The sequence below is a fragment of the Microcebus murinus genome, chromosome 29, assembly GCF_040939455.1.
Source record: "Microcebus murinus isolate Inina chromosome 29, M.murinus_Inina_mat1.0, whole genome shotgun sequence".
Classification (NCBI taxonomy): domain Eukaryota; kingdom Metazoa; phylum Chordata; class Mammalia; order Primates; family Cheirogaleidae; genus Microcebus; species Microcebus murinus.
The window spans coordinates 11,004,586-11,026,096 of NC_134132.1; the positions used below are offsets into that span (position 1 = coordinate 11,004,586).

General features: G+C 42.3%; 1 protein-coding gene across 2 annotated transcripts in view; it reads right to left on the reverse strand.

Annotated features, from left to right (window-relative positions):
• PKD2 (polycystin 2, transient receptor potential cation channel) overlaps positions 1-21,511 on the reverse strand; it is a 47,814-nt gene that overhangs the window by 14,822 nt on the left and 11,481 nt on the right. For both annotated transcript variants that reach the window (XM_075998748.1, XM_075998749.1), the window contains exons 2-9: positions 20,350-20,463; positions 16,483-16,616; positions 14,067-14,317; positions 12,657-12,881; positions 8,759-8,987; positions 6,892-7,059; positions 3,312-3,493; positions 1,696-1,816 (exon numbers count right to left, since the gene is read on the reverse strand). In XM_075998748.1, the coding sequence (XP_075854863.1) occupies positions 1,696-1,816; positions 3,312-3,493; positions 6,892-7,059; positions 8,759-8,987; positions 12,657-12,881; positions 14,067-14,317; positions 16,483-16,616; positions 20,350-20,463 (1,424 nt within the window). The remainder of the gene's footprint in view (positions 1-1,695; positions 1,817-3,311; positions 3,494-6,891; positions 7,060-8,758; positions 8,988-12,656; positions 12,882-14,066; positions 14,318-16,482; positions 16,617-20,349; positions 20,464-21,511) is intronic.

Sequence of the window (21,511 nt, forward strand, 5' to 3'; positions counted from 1 at the left end):
CTCAAGGTCAAGAGTTCAAAACCAGCCTGAGCAAGAGCGAGACCCCATCTCTACTAAAAAAAAAAATAGAGAGAAATTAGCTGAACAACTAAAAATATATATATAGAAAAAAATTAGCCGGGCATGGTGGCTCATGCACCTGTAGTCCCAGCTACTCGGGAGGCTGAGGCAGGAGGATCGCTGGAGCCCAGGAGTTGGAGGTTGCTGTGAGCGAGGCTGATGCCACGGCACTCCAGCCTGGGCAACAGAGTGAGACTGTCTCAAAAAACAAAAAACAAGTCCACATATGAGTATTTCCAATTGCCACAATTCTGTCCCTCATTGGGCAGATGGGTATACTGAGAAATCTAGGTGTCCTAAGGTCAACTGAAGGGTTAGCTGCAGAACTCAGTTCCTGGTTTTTGTTTTCTTAGTAGAGATTGAGGTGTTGCAGAATCTAGACTACTACCAATGTCAGAGGGGAACAACGGCTCATTCTTCTGTTTTTTCCTTTAATTTATGATAGGAAGAAGAAGCTTCAGAGGTTTAAGTTTAAAAGCTATCATACATGGAAATGGCAAGATACGGATGGATTTGCATGATATTCCTGACTCTTTTAGTCCTATTAACGTCCTATTAATTTAATACTCAATCAGTAAAGACCATACACTTAACCAGTAATACCTGCTCTGACTTTGGAAATATCACCCTGAATTACTTAAAATGTGATCATTCAATCTTTCACAAAAGATCTTTATAAAATTTACAGAAATGAACACTCAAAGTAGGCATAAAAAAAAAAAATTTACAGAAATGGAAAAAATGTCATTTTCTTAAGATGATTGTTCTAAAGATCCTTAGGATGATTTTTAATGTTTAAGATAAAGAATAGCCACTGCCTAAGTTAAGCTAACTTAATTTAATACCTTCTCAGTGGACAAATGAACATACAAAAGTCAACATGAAAACCAAAATACTTAAAAAAAAAATCTTAATTAACTTAAGGCAAAAACATTAAAAATGTTAAGGTGTACCAAATCAAGAGAATAAAAATATTATTTCTGAAGACAATTTTTATTTTTAAATTAAACTTTATTTTCTTGAAAATAATCTTTAAAGAAATTTCTATTTATTGTTAGATTTAGTTTGAAACTTAATATTTGAATATTATTTGTAGGCCGTAGATGTGTGAAATATAATTAAGTTAAAAGAGTATTTCTTCATCTTGACATGCAATAACACACTCAACTATTAATATCCTGGAGCTAACTTGCTTTGTCAGTTCTTATTTTTTAAAAAGAAGAAGAAAGAGAAAATTGAAAAGTCATGCTAGCAGGGACTTTAAAAGTGCTGACACATATTTAAAAAGGATGTAAGCATATTCTAGTTTTTAGGCAAAGTACTATTTTAGGTAACTTTATAAATTTGCACTTGATCTAATTTTTTTTGCACTGAATAGACATATACATGGATAAATCAAAGACCATGGAAAAGATATTTGAGTAAATCTTAAGACTGTGAATCAGTAAGGAAAATAAAATGTTTTCTTTTACTTTTTTTGTTTCTTCCTCCCTTCCCCCAATGTTTTCTAATATCTACATTTTTTTTCTATTTTCTGGGTCTTTATTTAAAATGACAGGACACAGAGAAAAGAAAAGATGGTGATTTATGAACATGAAGTTTGAGTCACCTCACTATAAACAAAAATGTACATACCAAAAGAATGAAGAACATAAAGAACACAAAGGTAGTGAAATAAATTGGTCCCAAAATTCGATTAGCTTCCTCAATCTCTGCAAAGTTGATATCGCCCAAAATGATACGGAATTGAGTGAAGCTATAAAAACAAAACAAAACAAAACGAAACAAAACAAAACACACAATATAAAAACAAAGAATGTCTAGCAGTTCAGGTAACATTTCTTAGAGATGATTTTACATTTTTGGACCTTTTTGGCAGTGTCAGTTGCTACCAAATAATAGAAAACTGTCAAGCCCTTTGGAAAACTCTTGCTACTTACATTGGTAATTGAAGCCTTCTCGAATAATAATAATATACTTTCATGCTATGTGATATGATAATATGCTTTCATTTCTATTTGGTTAAAAAGAAAATATAACTTGTTATTCAGTGATTTATAAAGCAATTGGCTATAGGAATTCAATATATAATCTGGGTCAAACATGTTCTAAATCTTCACAATGGTTACCCTGGGTCTGAAGTTAAAAATCTCTTCAAAGAAAAAAGATTTCGGAAGGATGGCCAAAATGGTTTGCGTTCCAAGATTCAATATTGTCACATGTACTCAAACTGGGATCAAAGTGGCCAGGGGTTACCAGTGTTGGGTCTTATGCAATAATTCCATTTCCATTCCTGACTTTTATCAAACAGCAACATTAATTAGACATTAATTAATTAGAGATCCCTGTTAACTTCCATGATCATGATTTTCTTTCCCTTTCCTAACTAATTCCTTTCTAAATGGCAAATAAATCTGATACTGGCTACTTTTTTGTGTTTAGTATCCTATTTGGGAATGTTGGAAAAAGACTGAAAATTCCTGTATTGGTCGGAGTTTATCCTAGAATATAAGAAACATCTTTTTTTTTTTCTCTTAGAAAATAAGTTGAGGTTCAAAATATATGGCAACAATATTCAACAGGAATAAAAATATAGGCAAATGGCCTTTTAAAAAGCTACCATTTGCATTTGGTGCTGAGAAGACTTTGGCCTTTGGATAGTTGGTGTTGGTTGACTGTGATTGTTCTACTATATCTCACTGTTCTAGGGCTGCTCTCCGAAGCAATAGCATTTTATACTGTCTTGTCTTTTTTGTATTGGTGGCTCAATGTTTCGGAAAAGGTAATTAATTCTTATTTAAAATAACTTTTTATTTTTTTGAGACAGAGTCTCACTCTGTCACCCAGGCTAGAGTACCGTGGCATCAGCCTAGCTCACAGCAACCTCGAACTCCTGGGCTCAAGCGATCCTCCTGCCTCAGCCTCCCGAGTAGCTGGGACTGCAGGCATGAGCCACTATGCCTGGCTAACTTTTTCTCTCTATATTTTTATTTGGCCAATTAATTTTTTTCTATTTTTAGTAGAGATGGGGTCCTGCTCTTGCTCAGGCTGGTCTCGAACTCCTGACCTTGAGCAATCCTCCTGCCTCGGCCTCCCAGAGTGCTAGGATGACAGGCGTGAGCCACCGCGCCCGGCCCAAAATAACTACTTTTAAGCGCTTGGTAGTCAAATAGCACCTGTGAAGATCTCTTTATCCTTGAGAAGGCGGTGACATCTCTGATTAAATTTTCCTCCTTCTCCTACATACTTACATACACTCCTGGAAAGTACTGAAGTCGTCAATCTGGGTCCCAAAGACGAGGTACGCCAACTGGGCGTAAGCTAAGAAGATAATGAAGAACATGATAGCAAAGCCAAAGAGGTCCTTGGCACACCGGGACATGGTCATGGACAGCTGGCTCATGGTCCTGTTGAAATTGATAAACTTGAAGAGCTGTGGGAGAGAAGGGAGATGTCAACAGCAAAATGGAGAAACGAAACTGTGATGTGCACGTACAATAGAAAACATCATTCAGTCCTAAAAAATAAAAAAATGAAATTCTTTCTTTTTTTATATTTATATAAAAATATATAAATATAATATTTTATATTATAAATATTATATATCATATAAATTATATAATATACATTAATATATTATATTAATCATATTATTTTAAATTAATTAAATTAATTAATTATGTTAATTAATTATATATTAATATATTGTATATAATTTATATATTATATAAATAATATATAGTATATAGTATATTAAATATTATATAGTATATTATACTATATATAATATATACTATATATTATATAATAAATATATATTATATTTAATAAATACTATAGTATTTAATAAATACTATAATATATAATATTTATTATATAATATATATCATATAATATATACTATATATTATAGTATTATATATAATATAAACTATATATTATATATAATATATATCATATACTATATAAATGTATATTATTTATATATAATAAATATAATATTTTATATTATTTATTTTTATTATATTTTTATATTTATTTATATTTATTTTTTATATTTTATATTTATTTTTATATTTATTTATTTTTTATATTTATTTTATATTTATTAAATTTTATATATTTCTATATTTATATAGCTTTCTGATGCCTTCTCAAAAAGAAAACTGAAATTCTGACATACACTGCAACATGGATGGACATTGGAAACATGCTAAGTGAGACAGGCGTGACCCAAAAGGACAAATACTGCAGGATTCCACTTATGTGAGGTCCCATGAGTTGTGGATTTCACCTAGACAGGAAGCAGAACGGAGGTGACCAGGAGCTGGGGGTGGAGGGGGGGCAGTTAGTGGTTAATGGATACAGAGTTTCAGTTCACATGAGAGAAAGTTCTGGAAACTCACATTACAGATAGTTGCACAACACTGTAAATGCACTTAATGCCACTGAGTTAGTTGTACACTTCAAAATGCTTAAGTTTTTTACATCTCTCCCCAAGCAGAAAGGGGCAAAAAAAAAAAAAGAAAAATGCTTAAGTTTTATGTTATGTATATTTACCACAATAATAAAAAAAAAGAGATATCCAAGCAGGAGATATTTGAAGGATGGAACAAGGGAGAAAAAAAGAATAATAGAGTTTTTTACTAACAAAAAAAAGAGAGAGAGAGAGAGGAGAGAAATGACTTTGTGTGTGTGTGTGTGTGTGTGTGTGTGTGTGTGTGTGTGTGTGTGTGTCAAATCCAGCAACTTCCATCGTCTCATTCAAAAAAGTGTCCAGTGAGCTGGGAGCACAGCGCTGAGCAGGGTGAGGCTTCTGCTCTCCCATCGCTTACACTTTACAGGATGATTAAAATGCAGGGAAAACAGGTTTAATTATTAATTTATTTCTTTGAGACAGAGTCTCACTCTGTGGCCCGGGCTAGAGTGAGTGCCGTGGCGTCAGCCTCGCTCACAGCAACCTCCAACTCCTGGGCTCAAGCGATCCTCCTGCCTCAGCCTCCCGAGTAGCTGGGGCTACAGGCATGCGCCACCATGCCCGGCTAAGTTTTTATTTATTTTTAAATTTTATATATTAATTTTTTACTTTTTCCCCCAAACACAAAAGCTTTACAACACCGGCTAATTTTTTCTATTTATTTTTAGTTGGCCAATTAATTTCTTTCTATTTTTTAGTAGAGATGGGGGGGGGGTCTCGCTCTTGCTCAGGCTGGTTTCGAACTCCTGACCTTGAGCGATCCTCCCGCCTCGGCCTCCCAGAGAGTGCTGGGATTACAGGCGTGAGCCACCGCGCCTGGTTAATTGTAGCTCATCTTAATTTTAAATTTAAATCGCCACACGTGGCCAGTGGCTACCGTCTGGACCGCATGATCTTAGAGCCTGGGCTGGTGACAGGTTTGCACCTGGCTCTGAATTCCCGAAATTTCTTGCATCTCCAGAATTGAGGCTTATTGTATATGCAATGCCCTAGCCTTTCATGCACGTGGACATGCATGCTACGCATTGGGACAAGAAGGAAATGGGTGAGCAAGGAGCTACTCGGAAGAGTGTCTGTTCCAACCTCAATTCTGGGTAAAGCTTCCCTTAGGGCCTCTGCCTGGAAAAGAGGTAGACCCTTCCAGCAATCATGTCCAAGTCCCACTATCTGATCCTTTCTCCGCTTTCTCTTACTTTCTCATCCTCCACCTGATCAGCCCGTGGAAGGTGAAATTCAGACCTCTCGATGCATGGGTTAAACAAAACCTACAGGGGCAGATCGTGCAAGAATTCAGATTGCATGAGAGGTAGCATTAGTGACAGGGACAGGCGTGATCCCATGAGTCTGATCAGTTTCTTTTACATGTAAAACACGGAGTGCCGGGCGAGGTGGCTCACGCCTCTCATCCTAGCACTCTGGGAGGCCGAGGCGGGAGGATCGCTCAAGGTCAAGAGTTCGAGACCAGCCTGAGCAAGAGAGAGACCCCCGTCTCTACTATAAATAGAAATTAATTGGCCAGTTAAAAATATATAGAAAAAATTATCCAGGCATGGTGGCACATGTCTGTAGTCCCAGCTACCTGGGAGGCTGAGGCAGGAGGATCACTTGAGCCCAGAAGTTGGAGGTTGCTGTGAGTGACGCTAACGCCATGGCAGTCTAGCCCAGGCAACAGAATGACACTCTGTCTTAAAAAAAAAAAAAAAACAAAACCAAACAAACATGGAGCCACTTTGGCCAATCAGTTGAATCTCAAAGTCAAGTCCTTCCCCATTTTGTGGGACTCATGCTAGTAAAAAGAAAGAAAGAAATAGCACTGGCTGGGCACGGTGGCTCATGCCTCTCATCCTAGCACTCTGGGAGGCCGAGGCGGGAGGATCGCTCAAGGTCAAGAGTTCGAGACCAGCCTAAGCAAGAGTGAGACCCCCATCTCTACTACAAATAGAAAGAAATTAATTGGCCAAGTAAAAATATATAGAAAAAATGAGCCGGGCATGGTGGCGCATGCCTGTAGTCCCAGCTACTCGGGAGGAGGCTGAGGCAGGAGGATTGCTTGAACCAAGGAGTTGGAGGTTGCTGTGAGCGAGGCTGACGCCACGGCACTCACTCTAGCCTGGGCAACAAAGCGAGACTCTTGGGGGAGGAGGGGATGGGTGTATACAACCAAACGAGTAAGATGTGCAACATTTGGAGAATGGACACGCTTGAGGCTCTGACTGGAGGGGGGAGGGAGGCATGGACAATATATATAACCTTAATACTTGTACCTCCATAATACGCTAAAATAAAAAATTTAAAAAAAATTAAAAAAAAAAGAAATAGCACTAAAATTCTAGAACATGAAATGTACAAATTACCTTAATCCAGACAAAAAACACGGTGACGGCAGCTATGTTGTTGAACTCTATTTGCCAGTAGGCCAGATGCTCGAAGTTGGGGAAGGTATTTCTATCGTCCAAAAACTGTACTAGCATCTCCACACTGGATGATCTGTAGATGTTAATTCCTATAGCTAACACTGACAGCTGGAAAACAAAAGATTTGTATTTTTTTTTTTTTACAGTGTTTTAGGAATATATAACTCACCTTAAAATTATTAGTTTTGTCTTCACCACTGTATTCATTCTAGGGCTCTCTGTTACACTCACCCAGTGTTGTTATTGTTCTTTTATTCTCATAAGAATAATGAATTTTCTGTATTTTACCAGCTGATTCTAGTGGCAGATGGTTTGCTGTGACAATGCCAATGCTTCCAAAAAGTCAACCAGATTTTTAAGAGTGGGATGAGGGCACCACTAATAATTCCCTTGAGGAAGGCTAATAGAAAAAAGAATGCAAACAGGGCAACCCATGCTTTATTGGGACTTCAGGGGGTCATTTATCTTGTAGGACGGTGGGAAGGATGGATAGAGAATAATACACAGTACAGCTACGCCAGTCGAAACTTCTAAGCATCAAACAATTAGGCATTTTTAAGATGCTTAAATGTATACCAGGACTTAGAAGAAGGTTATTTGTTATTGCTAAAGGCAGAAAAGCTTGTAAAAATTCACCTTTACACTTTGGCCTCTGGAAGGAAGTGAAGGAGATGACACTTATTTATAATTGATTAAGATGATGGGGAAACATCTTAGTCATTATCACCAAGTCCAGGGAAGGCAAAGTGTCTACAAGGTCCCGTAGGCCGGGCGCGGTGGCTCACGCCTGTCATCCCAGCACTCTGGGAGGCCGAGGCGGGAGGATCGCTCGAGGTCAGGAGTTCGAGACCAGCCTGAGCAAGAGCAAGACCCTGTCTCTACTATAAATAGAAAGAAATTAATGATCCAACTAAGAATATATAGAAAAAATGAGCCGGGCATGGTGGCGCATGCCTGTAGTCCCAGCTACTGGGGAGGCTGAGGCAGGAGGATCGCTTGAGCCCAGAAGTTGGAGGTTGTTGTGAGCGAGGCTGACGCCACGGCACTCACTCTAGCCTAGTTTTTTTTGAGACTCTGTCTCAAAAAAAACCCCAAAAAACAAAAAAAAAACACATTAAATTATATTTACAAATGTATTTTTTTTTATTTTTTCCATCATAGTTTTTGTTTTTTGTAGTAAGAAGTTGATATAATTGAAAGGAACTTTTTCTGATGGTTTTAGTTCCAGTCCTACAAAAAGAAGGGATAAAATAAATAAAAATAAAAATTTTAAATTAAAAAAAAAAGAAAAGAAAGGAACTTTTATTTTTATTTATTTATTTAATTTTGGAGACAGAATCTCACTCTGTTGCCCAGACTAGAGTGCCGTGGCGTCAGCCTCGCTCACAGCAACCTCCGACTCCTGGTCTCAAGCGATCCTCCTGCCTTAGCCTCCCCCGAGTGGCTGGGACTACAGGCATGCGCCACCATGCCCGACTAAGTTTTTTATTCTATATATTTTTAATCGGCCAATTAATTTCTTTCTATTTTTTAGCAGAGACTGGGGTCTTGCTCTTGCTCAGGCTGGTTTGAAACTCCTGACCTCGATCGATCCTCCCGTCTCGGCCTCCCAGAGTGCTGGGATGACAGGTGTGAGCCACCGCGCCCGGCCAAGGAGAAAATAATTAATAACACAGAAGCTGATATAATCGAAGGGAACTTTTAGATACTTTTTGGGGACTTTCAAGATCCACAATGCTGAGGTTACAGATTCTACTTAACATGCTTTAGCACAGAGTAGGCGACTGGGTGTGGTTCCCAAACCTACCACGATGATCACAACATCCAGACAATTCCAGAAACTCTTGAAATAGCGTAGTTTGTGAATGCGAATTTCCAGTATTTCTTCCACCATGTAGTAGAGGATGAAGAAACAAAAGACGACCTCACAGGCTGCCAGGAAGAAATCAAAGGTTGTCACGTAGCGAATCAGCTTCATGGGCTGAATCTGCCAAGACGGGATCACCCCACCGGTGGCTGGGAACTCAGCCAGTAACCTGGGGGGCAATAACAATAATTCAAACAACAACAACAACAACGACTCGTGGATGGAGCTATTCCCTCCCTGCACTATAATGTAATCAAACCGCTTCCGTGAGTCGCCCTAACCCAGTGACAAAACATTTTTTATCACAGTTCATAACTCCATCCTTGTGGAATTTTGTGCTACAAAAGGAATACACCTTTCCAAGGTCTGTCAGCCCCAAAGAAATTCCTTCCTCCTGTCTCCCCTCTACTTTTCTGGCATTTATACTGCTTGAAATGTTGTAAAAAAATTTTTTTTAAAACTTAAAAGTGAATCCACAAACAAGCCCTTCTCTAGGACTTCTACTAAATCCAAGTCCTTGTCTTGGGCAATATTAAGAACATAAAGAAATAGGTCACCATCAAATTGGTTTAAAAAAATAAAAAAATAAAATAAAAAAAAAAAGAAATAGGCCAAGCACGGTGGCTCACGCTTGCAATGCTAGCACACTCTGGGAGGCCGAGGCAGGAGGATCGCTCGAGGTCAGGAGTTAGAGGCCAGCCTGAGCAAGAGTGAGACCCTGTCTCTAGTAAAATTAGAAAAGAATTAATTGGCCAACTAAAAATATATAGAAAAAAATGAGCTGGGCATGGTGGCGCATGCCTGTAGTCCCAGCTACTTGGGAGGCTGTGGCAGGAGGATCGCTTGAGCCCAGGAATTTGAGGTTGCTGTGAGGGAGGCTGATGCCACACGGCACTCTAGCCCGGGCAACAGAGTGAGACTCTCTCTCAAAAGAAGAAAAAATAGGAAAACGACTTTCCAAGGTCTTTCAGTGCAAAAGGAATTACTTCCTTCTGTCTTCCCTCTACTTTTCTGGTATTTATACTGCTTGAAATGTTGTAAAATTTTTTTAAAACGTAAAAGTGAGTCCACAAACAAGCCCTTCTCTAGGACTTCTACTAAATGCAAGTCCTTCTCTTGGGCAACATTAAGAACATACAGAAGTATAAGCCATGCACTCAAAACACATGTGCTCTGGTTGAGAAGTAGGATATGCACTTTGTACGTAGATACAGATAGAAACTGAGTCTCTCATTCATTCATTAGGTGACACCTAACTAGCACTGAATAGTCTGCCCTCCTGAATATTTTGCTCCCCTTCCCAGAGTCGTATAATTTTTTTTTTTTGAGACAGAGTCTCACTTTGTTGCCCAGGCTAGAGTGAGTGCCGTGGCATCAGCCTCGCTCACAGCAACCTCCAACTCCTGGGCTCCAGCGATCCTCCTGCCTCAGCCTCCCCAGTAGCTGGGACTACAGGCATGCGCCACCATGCCCGGCTCATTTTTTTCCTATATATTTTTAGTTGGCCAATTAATTTCTTTCTATTTTTAGTAGAGACGGGGGTCTCGCTCTTGCTCAGGCTGGTTTCAAACTCCTGACCTCGAGCGATCCTCCCGCTTCGGCCTCCCAGAGTGCTAGGATGACAGGCGTGAGCCACCTCGCCCGGCCTAGCATCTTAATTTTAAGCCCTTTTGGAAGCCCTTTTGTCTAGTACCTTCCCAAGTCAAAAAAATATATATGAAATAAAAAATACATATGAAATAAAAATAAATAAATAAATAAATAAATAAAAATATATGAAATAAAAAAAAACATATAAAAATAAAAGCCCTTTTGTGAGCTCCTAGCTGTGACAGTCTGTCCCACGACAAGGCTGGGCAGCCACACCTTGGACCAGAGCATCTGTACGGTCAGGGACAACGGCAAATGAGAACTGGTCAAAGAAGTGGGACAATTCTTCCTCCCTCTCCACTGTCAATTCTCCTGTTCTTTCTCTCCTATTCGATGTGCGGGAGAGCAGGGCGGAGAAGCGAAAATTCAAGAGAGCAAGACTGAAGCTAAGAGCCTCCGGCGTGACAGCCTCAGTGGGGACTCAGGAAGGCAGGAAGTGGCCCCTACGTGTAGTCACCTCTCTTTGGTGGGTTCTGGCCCTGTGTGGGTCAACCGCTACCAGAAACTCAGGACACAGCCCAGAGAAACGAAGTAACTGCAGTGACAATGTTCGTCCTTGCAATACAGGGAGGAAGCGAAAGAGATGCTAAGACTTCCTAAAAATAGATACGTATTTGTCAGCTGGAGTGGCCTGCCTGTGTTTGTCCTACTCTTTTTATTTTTTTTTTTTGAGACAGAGTCTCACTCTGTTGCCCGGGCTAGTGTCATGGGGTCAGCCTCGCTCACAGCAGCCTCCAACTCCTGGCCTCAAGCGATCCTCCTGCCTCAGCCTCCCAAGTAGCTGCGACTACAGGCATGCGCCACCATGCCCGGCTCATTTTTGCTATATATTTTTAGATGGCCAATTCATTTCTATTTTTAGTACAGACGGGGTCTCGCTCTTGCTCAGGCTGGTTTTGAACTCCTGACCTTGAGCAATCTGCCCGTCTCGGCCTCCCAGAGTGCTAGGACTACAAGTGTGAGCCACCTCGCCTGGCCTGTTCTACTTCTTTTATTGTCACTGGAATCATTAGGAAAAATTCAGTAATAATTGCAATCGATTTGCATTCATTTCTAGGAATAACTACTACAGGTTGAGTATTCCTGCCCTGAGAATCTGAGATCTGAAATGCTCCAAAATCCAAAACTTTTTGAGCACCGACAGGACATCACAAGTGGAAAATTCTACATGTGATCTCACAGGGCAGGTGACAGGCAAAATGCAGGTGCACAACACACAGTTTGTTCTGTGTTCCCAAGGGAAAAATAAAACGACCTTCAAGTTACATGTATAAGGTATACAGAAACATAAATGATCTGGGAGGCTGAGGCAGGAGGATCGCATGAGATCAGGAGTTCGAGTCTAGCCTGAGCAAGAGCAAGACTCCGTCTCTACTAAAAAATAGAAAGAAATTAATTGGCCAATTAAAAATATATAGGAAAATTTAGCTGGGCATGGTGGCGCATGCCTATAGTCCCAGCTACTCGGGAGGCTGAGGCAGGAGGATCGCTTGAGCCCAGGAGTTGGAGGTTGCTGTGAGCTAGGCTGACGCCAAGGCACTCACTCTAGCCTGGGCAACAGAGTGAGACTCTGTCTAAAAAAAAAAAAAAAAAAAAAATTAAGATAGCACGTATTATCTTCTAACATACTATATAATTTATTTATTTATTTATTTTTTTTTATTATCTCTTATCTATCTCCTCCTGGTTGCATGGAAGCTCTGCAAGAGCAGGGCTCTTTGTTTGGTTCACTGACATGTCCCAAGATTCTAGAACAGTGCCTGACACATGCTAAGTGCCCCGTAAATGTTTGCTGAGTGAATACATGAACAAGAGGCCCGGACAAGCCACTGGCATTTTTTTGGTCACTCTCCTTACTATCTCTCCCGGGAGTGGCGAGATATCATGGGTGAGGACAGATGTCAGAAAAACACAGTGCTTTTTCTGGAAAGTTCTAGCAACTGGGATGAACCTGGACAAGGTGTAAGGTTCTTTCCAACTTGTCAGAGTTCTAACTCGGATCCTAACTCCCTTCCCCAAATATCCTTCTGCTACTAAGGCTCCGGTATTCACCCCTTGCTGTCAGTCCGGACCCCTGGGGTCCTCATTTGGCCAACTGCGGGCCAGGGTCCCCGGCCCGGTCTCCGGATCGGGACATACCACACACGACGACACGCACACGGGAGGGACACATGCCTTCTACACGCACCTGACCACGCAGAACAGGTTAACGTTGGCGTTGTACACGGAAAAGTCAATGAAGGTCGCCCGGGTCCCCCGGTCCAACCAGACGTTTCTGCGGAGACTGGCAAGCTGGGCGGCTGTCTCCTCTCTGGTCCTCGACAGATCCAGGTAGTAGCCGGCGCCGCTATAGGTCGCGACGATGCCCCAGTGGCTGCTACCGTTCAGGTCTTTCTCACTAGTGTAGATCCAACTAATTAAGAAACAAGAACAAACAGTAACGAAACAAGATCAGCCGTACACTTGTGGCCGGTGAGATAAAGTTTGTCATTAGTCTTACCGAGCTGGGCGATGTGCTTGACGTGGCACTTCGTAAGTTTTCTTAAAATTTAATTCTCATACACTTATTAGCCCCATTTTAGGAATGAGGGTCCTGAGACTTAGCAAGGTCAAATTAGGTCAACTTAGTCCCCAAACTTTTTTTTTTTTGGAGATAGTGTCTTGCTATGTTGTCCAGGCTGGACTTGAACTTGAGATTCTCCTATCTCAGCCTCCTGAGTAGCAAGGACTATCGGTGCCCACCACCATACCTGGCTTAGTCTCGGAGTTTTTTTTTTTTGTTTTTTTTTGAGACAGAGTCTCACTTTGTTGCCCAGGCTAGAGTGAGTGCCGTGGCGTCAGCCTCGCTCACAGCAACCTCAAACTCCTGGGCTCAAGCGATCCTCCTGCCTCAGCCTCCTGAGTAGCTGGGACTACGGGCATGTACCACCATGCCCCGCTAATTTTTTCTATATATTGTTAGTTGTCCAATTAATTTCTTTCTATTTTTAGCAGAGACAGGGTCTCGCTCTTGCATCAGGCTGGTTTCGAACTCCTGGCCTTGAGCGATCCTCCTGGCTCGGCCTCCCAGAGTGCTAGGATTATAGGCGTGAGCCACCGCGCCTGGCCAAGCCTTACACTTTATTTTTTATTTATTTTTTATTTCCACCCAACATGAACTTTGACTGTAGCCAAACACTTTAGATAACTGCATTCTGAACAAAAATCTATTTGTGAGAGCTAATAAAAAAAAAAAAAAAAGAATTTCCATACCAGAAAACTTCCTAGCAAACAACCTAGTGTGTGATGTTACTGTGGCTATAAAAATAGGGTCCAAGTATCTTAACGCAACCTCCAAAGGCTCCGATAATTTCTTTTTTTCGTGGGCCACATGGTCTCTGATTTCACGCTTTGAAAAATACGCATTCAGAAACCGCAAGGGGCTTACACGGTAGAGAAAATTCGAGAAACCACAAGTCGATGTGGCCCTGGTTAAAAATACAAGCACTGAAGGAGTCCCTGAAGGTGTCTTCTCTCTGGGGACACCCGTCAGAGAATGCATGAATGAATGAATGAATGAATGAATGTGACCGAGTGACCACAAGTGGCCGACACTTACGCAGTTCCATTTCGTGGCCCAAACGGAGCCCTGTCTTCGCTGCTGGCCGAGTAGACATCATAGCACTCTTTGATCTCGTCTCTCAAGTCCTGGGGGACAGAGCAGGAGCCGTTTCTGACCTTGAGCTGCCGCACACGGGGCACCCCCAGCAGAAGGTTCTCGTAGAAGATGAAACTGCGGTTGTCGGCTTCCGTCTGGTTCTCGGGCTGCATCTTCCAGTACAGTCCGTCCAGCAGGGCGCCTTCCGTGAACTGAAAGCAATGGAAAGATTTTTTTTTTTTTTGCAAGTTCCCAGCTCAGCCGCTGTCTTGCTCCTGCCTGGAATGTTCCAGTGACCAAGAGCTTGGCAACTCTGCAGCAAAGAGGGTAAGGCAAGACAAGTGGGTTTTGCTGTCAGAGGGATTTTGGGTTTGGATTTTGCTCCATCTCTTGCTAGCTTCAAGGCCTTGGGGGTGGGAGTCTCTGAGCCCAGTTTCTTGCATCTGCAAAACCCATCTTTGGCATATGCTCATTGCACCTGGCACAGAGTGGGGGACTTGATAAATAGCAACTCATTTTGGTTCTGGGACTAAAGGTGGGGTTGGTGGTTGCATAAATCCAAGACCATGATCAACTCCACTTTCTCTCTCTTTTTTTTTTTTTGAGACAACAGTCTCACTTTTGTTGCCCAGGCCAGAGTGCCGTGGCGTCAGCCTCGCTCACAGCAACCTCCAACTCCTGGGCTCAAGCGATCCTCCTGCCTCAGCCTCCCCAGTAGCTGGGACTACAGGCACGTGCCACCATGCCCGGCTACCCTTTCCCTTATTAAAATAGCATCCCACATAAAAATCATGGCTCTAAACATGTTTAGAGAAAAGGTGTTGATTACCAGCCTGCCATCTAGTGGATTTTTTATTCATCTGGGCTATTTTGCTGTACGATGAACTCTCCAACCTCTCTCTGCCCCTTAGGGCTTGGCATTTATGATCACGGAATGTGTGCGTGTGACAAGTCTCTTGTTTGCACAGCCAGCTCTAGGGGAGGCAGATCTAGATATTTCTCAGTGTGCTGGCCTTATCAGATGATCAATAGAGATCGACTGATTTGGCCCACCAACGTGGTAAGATTGACACACGTGTGTGGCATTGGATGCCAGCTACTTTTACGCATGAATAGGTTTCCACGACTCAGTTTTCTCTGTCCCTCAAACCAACAGCTCTGACTCCAGGGTTTAGTAAGAATTCTTAGAAAGCAACTCCCCGGGGAGAAATAATCACTTCCTTTCCAATTTCCCTTCCAATTTTCTTAAGTACCAATTTTCTTAAGTATTCCAAGTACCCTATCTTTCAGATCAGTTGAATATTTTTCCTTTCAGTGACAATCCTGGTAAAATAAAAAAAAAAAGAAAAAAATATTTTTCCAATGCTAATCCCCCATGGCTGATGCCCTGTTACTATGTTGGAATTGGTGACAATTTGGAAATCTCTGGGTTGAATTTCACAAAAGCAGACCTTTGAAAGACTGTGCCTACTTTGTATCCGGCGCTGTTCTTGGAGCTGGGGGCACATGCCATCATTAGCAAAGGGACAAGACACAAAAAGCGGAGGAAGACAGAACAGCCAAACTTCCCTCGTGGGCCTTACGTTCTCGAAGGTTCTCAACAAATATGGAATCATGAGCGAATGAATGAATGATAAGCTAGGATGAAGAAGTGATTGCCACGCTAGAAAAAAGGGTCCATTTTTTTTTTTTTTTTTGAGACAGAGCCTCACTTTGTTGCCCAGGCTAGAGTGCTGTGGCATCAGCCTCGCTCACAGCAACCTCAGACTCCTGGGCTCAAGCGATCCTCCTACCTCAGCCTCCCGAGTAGCTGGGACTACAGGCATGTGCCACCATGCCAGGCTAGTTTTTTTCTATATATATTAGTTGGCCAATTAATTTCATTCTATTTATAGTAGAGACGGGGTCTCGCTCTTGCTCAGGCTGGTTTCGAACTCCTGACCTTGAGCAATCGGCTCGCCTCGGCCTCCCAGAGTGCTAGGATGACAGGCGTGAGCCACCGCGCCTGGCCAAAAGGTCCATTTTTCTTATTTTCTAGCCATGTGACCACAAGCATTTAAGCATCCTGAATCTCATTGTCCTCATTAGCAAATTATTAGCATATTACTGGTACTTACCTTGGGAGGTTACTATGGGGATTAAATAAGGTACGAAACACTGAGCACGGTGTCAGGCACATGCAAGGCACTCCATAAATGTCACTTTACCCCTCTCTGGGAGTAGGACCAGTAACTCCCAGCAACTCACCATAACCTAGAAGAGCTCCCACAGGGGTAAACACATGGCAGGCCCTGCAGGTGCGCATGCGTTCAACTTATGAAGCCACGGGAAGGACTTTCAGAGATCAGGAGGTAGTTTCAAAGTCATCTGCAAATACCTTCCAGAAGTCTTCCATCGAAGACAGGGTCTTAAAGGTGGTTTTCTCGGTTTTGGACACCGGGGTGTCCAGGAAGAGCTGTGACATCATCCGGGTGTAGTAGTACACACTGGAGCTCATCATGCCATAGGTCACTGGAACACAGAAAGATCCAGAGCAACTCCACGAGGGATCTGCACACACAGTCACCCCGCCCCCAACCGTCCCGGCCCACGGGCATCCGGGACAAACATCCACATAAGGTCTTTTCTCACCCTTGCCTTCTTCCTTCCCCTGTCATCCTTCTAGGACATTCTGCCTATCTCTCCAGTTTACACCAAAAATAAGTAACATTAACATTGGCTTATGGGAAACAAAATTAGCTTTTTTCCCCCAAAATATTAATTTCTTTTATTTTTTCTTTCTTTCTTTTTTTTTTTCCTAAGAGGGCTATCCCATGCATTGTATCTTTTTAATTTTTTTTTTTTTTTTTTAAGAGACAGGGTCTTGTTCTGCTACCCAACCTGGAGTGCAGTGGCCCCATCTCAGCTCACTGCAGCCTCGAACTTCCGGACTCGAGTGATTCTCCCACCTCAGCCTCCCAAGTAGCTGGGACTACAGGTGCATGCCACCAAGCCCGACCAATTTTTTTAAAAATTATCTATAGAGGGCCGGGCGCGGTGGCTCACGCCTGTAATCTCAGCACTCTGGGAGGCCGAGGCGGGAGGATCGCTCAAGGTCAGGAGTTCGAAACCAGCCTGAGCAAGAGCGAGACCCCATCTCTACTATAAATAGAAAGAAATTAATTGGCCAGCTAAAAAGGTATATACAAAAAAAAAAAAAAAAAGAAAAATGAGCCGGGCATGGTGGAGCATGCCTGTAGTCCCAGCTACTTGGGAGGCCGAGGCAGGAGGATCGCTTGAGCCCAGGAGGTTGAGGTTGCTGTGAGCGAGGCTGATGCCACGGCACTCACTCTAGCCTGGGCGACAGAGTGAGACTCTGTCTCAAAAAAAAAAATGATGTGGATAATTAGCTGTTCCATAGGCTTTCTGGGTGCTTAAATAAATATAATGACTAAAATCGATCCAGTACAGTGACTGACGCTTAACAAATATCCAAACGCCCAACAGTACGCACAACTTGGGTACTGTAGCTAGAGGGGTGTGGATAATGTCCCCCTTGTTAGGCTCCCAAGCCTGCCTGTCACGCTACGACCCGACTAGGACAAGAACAGTCCCCTTTCAATTGTCACATGACCTGCCACCTCTCAAAACTGCACTGGAGCAGAGTGAAGCGTTTCGAGCTCTGATCCATTTGCATTTACACAACAAGGTGTTGGTCACGCAGGTGCAGGCCATGTGACCTCTGGCCTTAACCACGGGGACAACACACTCTGCAAAAAGCCTTCTGTGAATCCAGAGTCGATGGAGGGGAAAAAGTGGCAGGATACAAAATGACACAAAAAGAGTAAGTATGGGAGGCCGAGGCGGGAGGATGGCTCGAGGTCAGGAGTTCGAAACCAGCCCGAGCAAGAGCGAGACCCCGTCTATACTAAAAATAGAAAGAAATTAATTGGCCAAATAATATATATATATAGAAAAAATTAGCCGGGCGTGGTGGCGCATGCCTGTAGTCCCAGCTACTCGGGAGGCTGAGGCAGGAGGATCACTTGAGCCCAGGATATTGAGGCTGCTGTGAGCGAGGCTGACGCCACGGCACTCACTCTAGCCTGGGCGACAGAGTGACACTCTGTCTCAAAAAATAAATAAATAAAACAACAACAAAAAAAACCCCAAAAAGAGTAAGTAGCAACGGCTCCCAAAACCAATGAAACGAGCATGTAGATTATTTTCAGTTAACTTTAACTTAGAATGTACTTTGCATTCATTGATTACTATAGACCATTCTGGAGTTTTTTTTTTTTTTTTTTTTTTACCTGTGGGTTTGTTGTCGCCATTAAGCATTTTGATAAATTATTTAAGTGCTTTGATTTGCAAAGATGGTATTAACTGTATAGAAGAATGTAAATGTAAGTATTTTAGCAACTGATTTGAAAATGTATCTCCTTTATTTTCCTATAGTGCTCATGATCTACTATCATTTATTTATTTTTGAGACAGAGTCTCCACTCCGTTGCCCAGGCTAGAGTGATGATCTAATATTACTAATTGCTGCTTTTGAAATGTTCAAGATTTCTGTGTTGGCTTTCACGGATTAAATTTATCGATTTAAGCGATAGATACATAGCGCCCCCTGCTGGACAGACACGTAATCAGCAAGCATTAACTCTGTCCCTCTCCTGGGCTGGGCCCTGGGCTGGTCTGGGGGACATCTGAGTGACAGCTGTGCACATTGCACAGAGTCGGCTACACCATGAGTCCATCCGGGCCGCAGCTCAGAGAGCCCCGGATTTGGAGTGGGAAGGATCCGGGTTTGAGTCCTGAGTCTCTGCCTCCGTTCCTGATCTCTGTGGGTCTTGGTGTCTTGGGATCTTGGGATCTGGGGCAACCACTGAACTCTTCTGAACTTGATTCTGTTCTCCAGAAAATGAGAATAATAATATCCAGGGCTTTTGTAAAGCTCAACTGAAGAAATGTGAGTGAAGACATTTGCACACTGAACAAAAATGTGTTAGAACAGGGTATCAGCAAACAACCCAGGCAGTAAACTAACAAAAGCTGCCTTAAGACCGTGGTCTATCATGTCAAAAGTGCTAATGTGGCTCACGCCTATAATCCTAGCACTCTGGGAGGCCGAGGCTGGAGGATCGCTCAAGGTCAGGAGTTCGAAGCCAGCCTGAGCAAGAGTGAGACCCCATCTCTACTAAAAATAAAAAGAAATTAATTGGCCAACTAAAAATATATAGAAATATATAGAAAAATATATAGAAAAAATTAGCCGGGCATGGTGGCCCATGTGTGTAGTCCCAGCTACTCGGGAGGCTGAGGCAGGAGGATCGCTTGGGCCCAGGAGATGGAGGTTGCTGTGAGCGAGGCTGACGCCACGGCACTCACTCTAGCCTGGGCGACAGAGTGAGACTCTGTCTCAAAAAAAAAAAAAAAAAAAAAAAAAGACTATTGTATCACATGTCACTAGCTCAGAAAAAGATCAAAATTCAAAATTCAAAGTAAGGATTCTACCATGCATCACTTTCACGCCACCGTGAAGCTGAAAAATCGCACGTGGAACCACGGTTAAATGCAAAGCACTATACAGTAATCAAAGCCTCATGAGGCTTGAATGGACTTAGTGGCCGTACTAGGAAAAATTCTGTGCATTAGAAAATGAGACGGACTAGTGAACAAGAGAGAGAATGGAAATGGGCAACGTCACCAACATTTGGTGACAATCTTCTTCCTGTTCAAACTCATTGGGAGCTTACGTCTAGACCTATTAAAAACCAGTGTGGGGGGATTACATAAATCAGTATTTATTAAAATTACAAATATGGAAACTTAAATGTTTTCTTTATCTTATCTTTTTTTTTTTTTTTGAGACAGAGTCTCACTCCGTCATCTGGGCTAGAGTGCCGTGAAGTCAGCCTTGCTCACAGCAACCTCCAACTCCTGGCCTCAAACGATCCTCCTGCCTCAGCCTCCCGAGTAGCTAGGACTACAGGCACACGCCACCACGCCTGGCTAATTTTTTCTAAATATTTTTGGTTGTCCAGCCAATTTGTTTCTATTTATAGTAGAGACGGGGTCTCACTCTTGCTCAGGCTGGTCTCGAACTCCTGACCTCGAGCGATCCTCCCGCCTCGGCCTCCCAGAGTGCTAGGATGACAGGCGTGAGTCACCGCACAGGGCCCGCATTTCTTTTTAATTATGATTTTGACAGGTCAAACGTTTTCAAAACTTTTCCATTCGTGGACGAAAAGATTCTACTTACAGATGCACAAGACTATGAGAAAAAGGAGGTATGTGAGCAACTCCCGTAAAACACTTTTAAGGTATTTCTCTCGGTCAGTGGTGTTTTCTTCCATGAGCCTTGTTCCCCAGAGACCTTTAAAATAATAATGGAAAAAAAAATGTTATTTTATTTAAGAAATCTCATGAATGGCAAAAGGAAAAAAATATATAAACTAAATACTGTCAACTGTAAGGAAGATATTATTTTCTTTCTTTCTTTCTTTCTTTCTTTCTTTCTTTCTTTCTTTCTTTCTCTCTCTCTCTCTCTCTCTCTCTCTCTCTCTCTCTCTCTCTCTCTCTCTCTCTCTCTCTCTCTTTCTTTCTTTCTTTCTTTCTGCACAATCTGAATGCAACTGAGAAACTGGTTTAGCAGGACTACCTTTTATTTGAGAATATATCAGGGGGCTCTACTGTTCCCCCAAAGGTACAGAACACAAGGCAACAATTTGTTCTCGAAATTCCCATGCACATTAGCAAATATCTTAGTAAAAAGTGAGAAAGAAAACAGGAAATCAGGGCAGCCTAACACAGGAGTTCAATAATTGTGCATAACTCATCAGTTCTTCCTCTTTGGGGAAGGGAACAACCTGGTGCGATTATCTTAAGTACATGATGTGACTAGGGTGCAAATGATTCCTTTTAGGTCACCTCTGATGGCAAGAGATCCTGGCTGGAGTGTCATTTCAATATGGACACATCAGCCGGGCGCGGTGGCTCACGCCTGGAATCCCAGCACTCTGGGAGGCCGAGGCGGGAGGATCGCTCGAGGTCAGGAGTTCGAAACCAGCCTGAGCAAGAAGAGCAAGACCCCGTCTCTACTAAAAATAGAAAGAAATTAATCGGCCAACTAAAAATTTATAGAAAATATTAGCCGGGCACGGTGGCGCATGCCTGTAGTCCCAGCTACTTGGGAGGCTGAGGCAGGAGGATCGCTTGAGGCCAGGAGTTGGAGGTTGCTGTGAGCTAGGCTGACGCCACGGCACTCACTCTAGCCTGGGCAACAAAGTGAGACTCTGTCTCAAAAAAAAAAAAAAAATTAAAAAAAAATAAAAATTAAAATTAAAAAAATAGAAATTAACTGGCCAACTAAAAATATATAGAAACAATTAGCCGGGCATGGTGGCGCGTGCCTATAGTCCCAG